The sequence below is a fragment of the Phocoena phocoena genome, chromosome 2 (assembly GCF_963924675.1).
Source record: "Phocoena phocoena chromosome 2, mPhoPho1.1, whole genome shotgun sequence".
Classification (NCBI taxonomy): Eukaryota; Metazoa; Chordata; class Mammalia; order Artiodactyla; family Phocoenidae; genus Phocoena; species Phocoena phocoena.
The window spans coordinates 124868982-124879181 of NC_089220.1; the positions used below are offsets into that span (position 1 = coordinate 124868982).

The 10200-nt window shown below is 43.9% G+C and overlaps 1 protein-coding gene across 1 annotated transcript; it reads left to right on the forward strand.

Annotated features, from left to right (window-relative positions):
- Nucleotides 1-1245: 1245 nt before the first annotated feature.
- Nucleotides 1246-9626, forward strand: SELENOS (selenoprotein S). The gene is made up of 6 exons (XM_065871951.1): nt 1246-1385; nt 2077-2211; nt 4176-4282; nt 6691-6780; nt 7126-7204; nt 8906-9626. The coding sequence occupies exons 1-6, from the start codon at nt 1301-1303 to the stop codon at nt 8983-8985; spliced, it is 576 nt and encodes a 191-aa protein (XP_065728023.1). The 5' UTR covers nt 1246-1300; the 3' UTR covers nt 8986-9626.
- Nucleotides 9627-10200: the final 574 nt, after the last annotated feature.

Consider the following 10200-nt stretch of genomic DNA (forward strand, 5'->3'; position numbering starts at 1 on the left):
AATCCCAAGAAGTCGTTCATTTCTAGCACACTGAGTTCCTGCAAGATGCCAGGGCAAGTGAGAAACCACCTCAAAGCAAAGAGTTCATCATCTTCAGAAACTTGGTGGTGGTGGTGGTGGAGGAATAAAATTCCTCCTTCTAAATTCATCAAATCAATGGGTCTTCAGTCTTAATTGCTAAAATCCAGAGTCCTCAATCCCGATTTGAGAAGCCCATTTTCAAGATGAAGAGCTTTCAGTCTTCTATTTGCCATGGCCAATGAACGCCAAGTCCTTCTATAAGAATCTCCTCTTTTATTGCTTTCTGACACACCGCTGAAGATGTTGTTGTGCGGTTCCAGGAGCTGATCCCTTTGAAGAACTTCTAGGCCAACCAGCGGTGGAAGCCCCAGTGGTACCTCAGCCTCGCGTTGGTGCTCGTGAAGGCGGTGGCGATGGCGGTGCGCTCTGAAGTCATCGCCTGCTCATTAATTTCTCTTCCTAATTCTCAACCCTTCTTTTGAGACACAGCTGGGTACGTTCACTTTAAATCCTTCTCCAAAAATGCCTCAAGGTCAAATTTCAAATAGGGTGGTTAAGGTAGGGCTCAGAGAGGCGTTGACGGGTGAGGAGTGGAAGCGGGTAGAGGAGGGCATTGCAGGCAGGGAAAACAGCCAGGACATTATTATAAATAACTGTGACGTCTTGTGATACTCAGTAAGATCCAATGCTTGTTGGAGCCATTGTTATGCTAATTCTTTCCCAAGAGGTTTTGATTCCGGAGGAGAGAACCGCGGGGGTCGGCGGGGACTTTCTTAGCCTGAAAGGTTAACACCGGCAGCGGCAGGGGAAGGCTCTTTACGGCTTGGTGGGGCAGACCTTGGCTGCAACCCCCAACGGCTGGGAATCGCCAATCTGCCGAGTTCTGTTGCCCAGTGTGCCCGGAGCAAGAGCCTGAGCTCAAATCCTGTTTCTCGGCGGCCCCAACCTCCTGCCACCTCGGTGTCCAATCAGTGCAAAGGTAAACATTCGATACGGAGTCGGCTGGGGAAGTCAGTCAGGTAGCCGCTAGACCACCCAGTGCGCAGCGGATGGTAGGGCTCCAGTCAGGCCAGGGCTAGCCCTGCCCTTCCCGGATCGCTCATCCGCCCCCTTTCGGCCACGCCCTCGCGGCGATAGGCCGAGCGTCTGGGCCGGGTCGCGACGCGATTGGCCGGGACGACGGGACGCCAGCCCCAGACGTGCCACGTGTACGTAGGGGCCGGCCGGAAGACTAAGGCTGGAGCTGACGCGGCCGGGTTTGGCCGGGTCGGGCTAGGGGATGGCGGCCATGGAGCGGGACGGGGATCAGCTGTCCACGCGGCCAGCCCTAGAGACCGAAGGGCTGCGCTTCCTTCACGTCACGGGTGAGTCGGCGGGGGTCGCAGGTCAGCGGGTATGCGCCGCCACCCTCGGCGCGCCGCCATGTTCGGTGAGTCGTTCTCCTCTGCCCTACGGGCAGGACCTGGCCGGGAGCCGGATGTTGGCGCTGCACGCAGGCCTGGGCGGTGGTCCCGAAGCGCGCTTGGAGCCCCTCCCAGAGCGGTGCTTCCTCGGGCGTTGCGGTCGGCCCTTTTTTGCGCGAGTTCTTTACTTTATGCGAAGCAAGCCTTCCGGGTTTGCGGTTACTGGGGTCTCTCCGCCCTTGGCGTGTGCCTTCAAGCCTCAGCCTCTCGACTCCGTACCCCCACCCACGCCCCCAATATCCGGCGCTGTATCAGCCTTCTATGGGCACTCCTTTCTATATGTAGTGTGGATCTGAAAGGCCTATGCCCTCCTGAGTCGGATACACTTACCTTCACCCCTCAAAACCCAGCTGGCGTGCCCCACGTCCTCCGGACTTGCCCCTCCTATTCCCCAGGTAGCTGAGAAGTCCCTTCTCAGTGATCCATGAATTGTTGTACTACTCGTTATTTTAACTGCCTACTTAGGTCTTCAGCTACACCGTGAAGGTTTTGAGGACAGGAGCTACGCTTATTTTGCTTTTGTTTAATGTTATAGAAAAGTCCAGTGGTAGTATCATTTTTAGTTTCTTGAAAACTATTTTCTTCTTTTCAGTGGGCTCCCTGCTGGCTACCTATGGCTGGTACATCGTCTTTAGCTGCATTCTTCTCTACGTGGTCTTTCAGAAGCTCTTCACCCGGCTGAGGGCCTTGAGGCAGAGGCAGCTGGATCGAGCTGCCGCTGCTCTGGGTTAGTGCCTGATAACAAATGAAGACGTGGCTTTACGCCTACTTGTTTTAGTATTTAAAAGTTAGTCTGTTGTTAAGAGTAAGAAGTACGTTTCTGATCTGTGTGGGAAGAAAACTGTTTTATGCTTAGGAAGTTGGTTTTGGTGATTTGCAATAGTGTTGTTTTGTTTTGTTTTAATTTCAGAGTTTTTGATGGGATGAAAAACCCGCTTGATGGTGTGTAGAGCACTCACTGCATATTGTGTTGCATGGTTTTTCATTTACAGGAGAGATTAAAGTGAAGACTTCACAGCTGCTCCGTACTTATGGGTCTGCCTACTAAGTCTCATTAATCTCTAGAACAATCGTGAGTGACAAACTCAGCCTTAGTTATTCACATCCACCGCATTTTGATTTTCACAATTTACTCATCAGACCTGATATCAGATTACACCTGACTGTTTCAAAAACTTATTCCCTCTAAAACAGTAGCTTTAACTAATTAGAAGCCACAGTTTCTGAGGACATATTTAAAATAAATGTTAAGTGTCTTGAGAATAGCAGTATAATTAAATAAATACAAATCATCAGTCATCTGAGCCACCACAGTTACTGAGGCTGGGGAGGAAAGCAAACATAACACAAATGTAGTCATTAGTAGAAAGACTTAGAAAATTCCTTCACTCTCCTCTCCCATGAAACCCTGTGGTCCTGCCGTTATCTCAGCATTTTTGGTTGTTGGCTGTATATCCAACAAAAACTATAAAGTACAAAGTAAATCTTGCTTAAGTTGCAGGATTTTGTGAAGTGGATGACTGGTGTTAGAGAACAGTCACCTGGTACAGCCATCTCTGGTTCTGTGAGACCTGCTGACAGCTGAGGAGTAGATTTATAAGATAATGGGATGGGCATCTCAGAAGAGGAGTTTGTTGTAGTGAAGCATTGCAAGAAGTATATGTGCAGTGAAAGCTGTTACCTTGTGTTGTACAATTTTGTTAGAAAAATTAGGTTAAAAAAGTCCACACATAATTAATTTTATTCTAAGAATGATCCAACAGTTCCAAATGTTACCACAATTCACATTTCTAGAAAGTGGAACTATAATTTTGTTTTTAAAGATAAAGGTCTAGTCATCTAGACCACAGACACACCCCTGTGCTACTTTGGCCCCTGTTTTACGTGGATTCAGTTAGGTGACCTGTTTCCACTGCTAACTATCTATAAGTAATGATGATCGTATATCCTTTGGATGATACTGATGTGAACATATAAGTTCTAGTTTGTTTCCTTGTTTACAAAATTAGTCAAACCACTGCCTAGTTCCCCTTAGTGTTCCTTAAACACAGTGATCTGAGTAAAATAGAGAACTTGATTGTGTATTTATATAATTTGCTTTGTTTTCTAAACCAGATAAAAACAGTTACCTGGGGTGGTCATTTCTGTTAATGCTAGCTGGAAGGATTTTTCTCTTTTTTTTTTTCCTGTAAAAACAAGGATAAAATACCTGATGATCTTCACCTCTTTCTGGTGTAGACCTGGGCTAATTAGGTGATGGCTAATGATCAGAAAACTTTTATCTTTCCTTGGTTGTCTTCTAGAATTCTGGTCAACCTAGAGACTGGGTGTTAGGCGGTATCCAGGTTGTGGAATGCAATCTCACTGGCCGTCAGACCACTTATATTTCAGTCTCGGAGCCCATGCCAGACTCTCTGAATTGGAATTGCTCAGGGAGCCCAGAAATCTGTTTTGAACAGAGATTTCTGATGCTTTGGATATTTAACAAGGGCTATGAACTGTGGCGATGGGATAGTCCGCTGCCCCGCGCCCCCCCTTAAGCAGTAAAATATATGCAGAAGAATAGACTTATTCATGTAAATATATTCTTGCATTGCCTGACTTCTGTACACTTCTAATAATATAGACCTCAAGAGTTTCCATTTTATATTACACAAGGTGCTTTATCCCAATTTTTTTCTGACATTTTAGAACCTGATATTGTTGTTAAACGACAGGAGGCTTTAGCAGCTGCTCGTTTGAAAATGCAAGATGAATTAAATGCACAAGTTGAAAAGCATAAGGAGAAACTAAGACAGGTATGAACTGGTTTTAGTTTGAATACATGATATTTGAGGTTTAGTGGGTAAAAGTGTGTGTGTGCATGTGCATGCGTATTAGGGTGGATACAAAGAATAACTATTTCAGGCCGAATCATTTCCACTTAGCTAAGTATTGCTCAGCATGTTTTCCTTGTGCAATTTCTTACTGTTTAGGGAGAAATACTCTTAAAGAAGGGTGTCTTGTATTTATGTTTTTACTTTTAAGTGGTTCCCTCACAGCAGCATTTCACCCAGCAAAACTGTTTGCTGTGTACAGGAGCCGTACCACCAGACACACATTCAGCCTCTTGCTCCATGGTTGGTCTCAAGCCGTGCATGTCATATGACCTGGCTTGGTGCGGCTGCTCTTCAGTGGATTGAAGGAGAGCCAGGGGAGGGTGGCGATGGGCTCAACCCAGGGACAAGATGGAGAGCAGGAGATGGAGTTTTGAAAGATTTTTTTAAAGACACATGGTTTGGTTGTAGGGGTAGTAAAAGGTTTTGGGGGGCGGGGGGAGGAAGAACCAAAGGCTGCTATTGAAGTGACCTGAGCAGCCAGGTGGGTTGTGCTGCTCTTCACAGGAGTAAGGTCACGCACCAGGTTGCACCCATTCTCTGTAACTGAAACAACTAAGTGTAGACTCTGCTTTCTAGTTTCAGTGCAGATGTTTCTGGGCCCCTTTTTTTCTCCTCAGAAGGAAGCCAGAGAAGTTGGTCTTCCTCCTGGTCTTGCATGTGTCTCTGGTGTTTCCAGTATGGAGTACCTTTCTGAATAAGACAGAATAAGACAACACCTACTACCTTTCTGAAAAAGACAGAATAAGACAACACCTACTACACACCTTTCTCAGCAGCCTTCTTCAGTGTTCAGTGGGTTGCCCATCTTCCACTTAAATAGTCACTAACCTAAAATGTACTAGCACATTCCTATTATTTATGTAGTTTTCTAAACCACATGAGGTTAAAACAAATTCATGATACAAAAATCTGTACTATGAAAATTAAGTCTCTGCCTTCCTTGCTCCCCTATCTACTGCTGCCCAAGCATTCCATGTTAAGCTTTCTAGGTGTTTTTCCAGAAACATTTTATCCATATATAAACACATGCATGTATCATTTTTACATAGAAATGGCAGCATAGTATACATAGATGCCATTTTTAAGCAGTTTTATTTTAGTTTTTTCCTTTGCTGATTTCCAACCATTTGTTTTGTTTCTGGAGCCATAGAATAAGTTGAATTCCTTCTGCATGTCAAAATTAATGACTTGAGGGTCTGAGTTTTTTGCATTAGTAAAACAGCCTGATCATTTATCCAATTTGTTGATGTAGCTGAAAAAAAGTTTTTAAAAGATTATTTTTAAAAATTGTGATGTGCGCCTCCTAAAATTGGAGAGAAGATAGAAGCCTATGTTCAGTTTTAAAGTTGTAGTTCTGTGTATTTAACAAACTTAACAAACAGAATCTGCCTGACTCACAGTTCAGTCAGCTGTCTTGTTTGTGGTCTCAGGATTTGTCAGCAGTGTTCCATTCTGGTGTTTTCCATGTTAGCTATGAGCATAAAACAACCTTCAGATCAAGAGACTGTTTCCTCTTTGACCTCCTGTACTTGCAGACAGTGGAAGCATGAAGGGACAGACATGTGGATTTAGCAGTGATGAACCCTGAAAGCCATCGAGAAATTTCTGGATATGTGCTTTCTAAGGCATCTTCTTACATATCTTTGTGACATCACAGTTCAATTGGAACCAGAATGAACTAAAGTTTGGGTCTGGATTCTACTGGGAATAGAGAGTTAGTGACGTTTGTGTGAACTTAAATTGCAGTACCCAGTTGTTCTTCAAGGAGGAGGAAGCAGAGTCAGAGACCCAGGGCACTGTGTTTCCCTCCTGCTTACTGCATAATTACTGTATAAGCTTTCTCAGGTGCTCATTGTTGGACATAGTTTTCTGCTGAGATTAGTTTTCCTTTATGCTCCCATAGTATTTGAGTTTCAAAGAACTTTCAAATCTGCTCTCATTGGATCCTCATAGCCTTTGAAGTAGAGGGGTTAAGTGACTTTCCTCAGGTGACGCAACCAGGTAGCAACAAAGCAGGCCTGCCAGCCACATTCACCCTTTCCAGGTCAGCGTTATTCTCCATTACCAAAAATGTCCAGTTTAGAACAAGAGTCAGTATTCTTTTCTCTGTGACACTTTTTGCTTTCTTTAATAGTATACAAAAACAAAAGGTTCTGTTGGTGAGTTAAACTCACACCACTAGATGACAACTGTTTTATTAACTGAAGAAAGTGCAGGTGAAGGTGTGTTTTGAAGGACATTTAGATTAAAAATTATCAAAATTACATTTTCTTTGAGAAAGATGGTAGCTTATGAATTCATACTGTACAATGTGTGATTCTTCTCAGCTTGAAGAAGAGAAAAGGAGACAGAAGATTGAAATGTGGGATAGCATGCGAGAAGGAAAAAGTTACAAAGGAAATACAAGAAAGCCTCAGGTGATGTAACTTTCATTGGGTCTTTGTTGCTGCGCACGGGCTTTCTCTAGTTGCGGCAAGCTGGGGCTACTCTTTGTTGCGGTGCGCGGGCTTCTCATTGCAGTGACTTCTCTTGTTGTGGAGCACGGGCTCTAGGCACATGAGTTTCAGTAGTTGTGGCATGTGGGCTCAGTAGTTGTAGCTTGTGGGCTTTGTTGCTTCACGGCATGTGGGATCTTCCCGGACCAGGGCTCAAACCCATGTCCCCTTCATTGGCAGTTGGATTCTTAACCACTGCGCCACCAGGGAAGTCCCTGGAGTAGAATGTTTTTAACTAGATTCTTAAGCCTGTGTATGTTCAAACAGGAAGAAGACAGTCCTGGGCCTTCTACTTCATTAGTCATCCCAAAACGAAAATCTGACAGAAAGCCCTTGCGGCGAGGAGGTAAGTACCAAACATCAAAGCATTCTGAACAATTACAGGATACACTTACCTTTAAAAACAAGATTCTTTTTCCTTGTCCGTAAATTGAGACTAATTCCTAAGTTTAGGGTTATGAAGATTAAATAAAAGAATCAGATGCAAAGCAGCCCTCAATGGCTGGAAGTCACCAACGTGCTGAGCCCTGTGGGCCTTGGGCAAGGATGTGGGCTCAAGTCCTGTTTCCAGGAGGCCTATAACCTCCTTGGCCTCACAAAAGTCAGCATTTGATTGGCAGTTGAAAAAGGAGGTCACTCGAGGCCCTCAGGAAATAATTGGATGGTTGCACTTGTATTTTAGTATTCTCACTTGATCCCACACAGTCCTATAAGGGGAGTGGTAAGTGGGGCGAGGAATAGTTTGCATGTATTGCAGGTAAGTTTGTCAAGAGGCTAGGACACAGGGGTTTTGGTCTTTCCAGCCAGGACCGCCTTGTTTCTTACAAATAACTTTCTCAAGGAGGCATGGACAGATGTTCATTCAGAGAGCTTCTGCATGCAACATCCTTGAGCCCCCTAACCATAGCAGTCTGTCCTTAACCCATCCTTAAGGACTTTCACGTCCTTTTGGGAAGACGGGACTCCCACACAAATGAAAATGAGTAACCTTTGTGATCTGCCAGGAGTTCCCTGTTAATCCCGAGAGAGGGGAGCGCAAAGGCATTAAAATACTTTATGTAGGAGCCAGTTTTAGGCCAAAGACTATTCTCCGTCCGGGAGAGGGGTTTTCTATGGGGAGGTGCTGCAGAGGCAGAGGTGTGGAACCCTGGCTGGCCTATTGGAGGACTGTCAGGAGTCTGGAACCTGGGCTCTGTGCAGACTGGACACAAGTTGGGCTGGGCTCTGACAACACCCAAAGCTGGCTTGCTGTAGGGAAGTGGTGTGTCTGAAAAGGAAATGCTTTTTTGAATCTTTTTCTTGCTCCAAGCAAGGAATAGTCTTCCAAGACTATTTTTCAGAGCAGAGTGGTGGTATTTAGGAGGGAATTGTAGAAAATGGAATGCATCCAGAGCTAGGGGCTTTGACTGGCCTGGCTTTACAAATAAGGAAACTGAGACACAGGGAGTTAGTGACCAAAGATTCTGTAGTAAGTAAGGAGCAAAACCACCTCATTTAAGGTCTTGCTGGCTCTAAAGCCTGATCAGTCAACCTGGTTGCCAAATGTCCATTAACTTTAGGAAGCTAATGAGTGGACAGGGATGGGGTTGGGGACTGGGGCATGTGGATTACCCAGTTCTGACTAGTGGAAGTAACGAGTTCCATTCTTTTTGATTTTGGTTTTTTAAATTTATTTTCTGTAGGTTGAGCAGTTCTTATTTGAATGTATACATTATATTAAGCACTGCAGGTAGAAGCCTTTATATACTTAAATCCAGCCATCTTGAGAGGTTTTTCAGGCAAATTTTTTTGTGTGTTTTGGGTAGTTTTTCGTGTTTGGAGAGTTAAAACAGAGAAGCTGAATGGCTTGTTTTATTCCCACCAGAAAGTTAGTTCAAGCTGCAGTGACCATGTAAATTTTTTTTGTCATACGGTAGCTGAAAGTTGTATGAAAATGTTTGTGAGAATAGAATCCATATCTTTGCAGTGCTTTGCATGTCAGGCTCACAATTTTATGTTTGATACAGAACATTTCCAGCACTGTTCTGCTTCTTTTCTCTTGTCACAGGTTACAACCCTTTGTCTGGTGAAGGAGGTGGAACCTGCTCCTGGAGACCTGGACGCAGAGGTCCATCGTCTGGTGGATGAGGCTAAGAGTCTTGTTAGTGTTGCTTTTGACACTAGCAAGATGAATCCTTAACCCTCGACTCAATTGCCTTATGCACGCTTCTCACAGTGACTACCCAGGGGGAGGGGGCTTTCTTTCTCTTCTTAACTGCATCTGTGTCTTCAAGGGTTGAAGGCAGCATAGAGCATGGACGTGGCCACTAGGCAGTAGTTGCAGTTGGTCACACTGCACTGAAGCCAGTGACTGTGTTCACTGATTTCATGGGTCATTGCTAGTTGATAGCTAAAGGCCTCCAAGTGATTGGCGATCTTGATAAAAGAGACCTGGCAATGATCCTTCAAGTTAACAGGTCCTTGTTGGTAGGACAGTCTCTGTGACAGGTTGCGTTGAATGATGTCTTCCTTGTAAATGGTGAGCCCACCAGCGAGGATTACTGATGCAGAGAGTTGAAGGGGTTGTTTCTGTATATTTATTTTATGTACAGAGCTTTGTTAAAAAAAAAAAAAAAAAGAAACTTAAGTATAAAAAAAATTTGCAAGGAACATTTTCAGCATCTTTATCAAATTTAAGGAAATTTCATTATGAACTTGAATTTGTCTATCTAATATTACACAGCTTTTTATTATTCATAACCTCCCACTAATATTATTTTCCCTTCTCATTATTCCTCACCTGCAATGAGCATGGCAAGTGGCAGATAGCTGTAGTGATTTTCAGAGTTGGCAGGCTCCTTGGCGTTTATCCACAAAATCAGGCACTTGGAGTTGTTTCTGAATTAAGAGGATAAAGAAACATCTTGCCTAGAGGTACCTCAGGGGCCAGTGAGGTTTCTGGGAGCCCTTTGGGTCATCCCTCTTGCACTCATTTCTTATGTCCTTGTCTAGAACTTCAGTCAAGTATGCTATAAAGGGCCTGATAGTAAATATTTTAGACTTTGCAGCTGCATAGTCTTTATTTTTTTACATTTTTAAAGGATTTTTAAAAACATTTAAAAATTCTTAGCTCATGGGTTGGATTTGTCCTGCCTGCTATAGTTTGCTGATCCCTGCTTCACATCAAGATTTTAAGAAGGAACAAAATTAACCTGCAGAATAGTGATGATTAGCTGGGAAAGTATTCCAAAAATGTCTCATATAAATTAATCAACATATGTTGAGTATGTGAAATATTCTGTAGTTGTCTCTTGACATATATAAAGGAAAAATATAGTCTGGTCTTAGGGGGCTTAAAATCTC

Coding starts and splice junctions, on each gene's coding strand:
- SELENOS (XM_065871951.1), top strand. CDS start 1,301: ATGGCGGCCATGGAGCGGGACGGGGATCAGCTGTCCACGCGGCCAGCC. Junction 1,386..2,076: donor GCGCTTCCTTCACGTCACGG/GTGAGTCGGCGG, acceptor TCTTCTTTTCAG/TGGGCTCCCTGCTGGCTACC. Junction 6,781..7,125: donor GAAATACAAGAAAGCCTCAG/GTGATGTAACTT, acceptor ATGTTCAAACAG/GAAGAAGACAGTCCTGGGCC.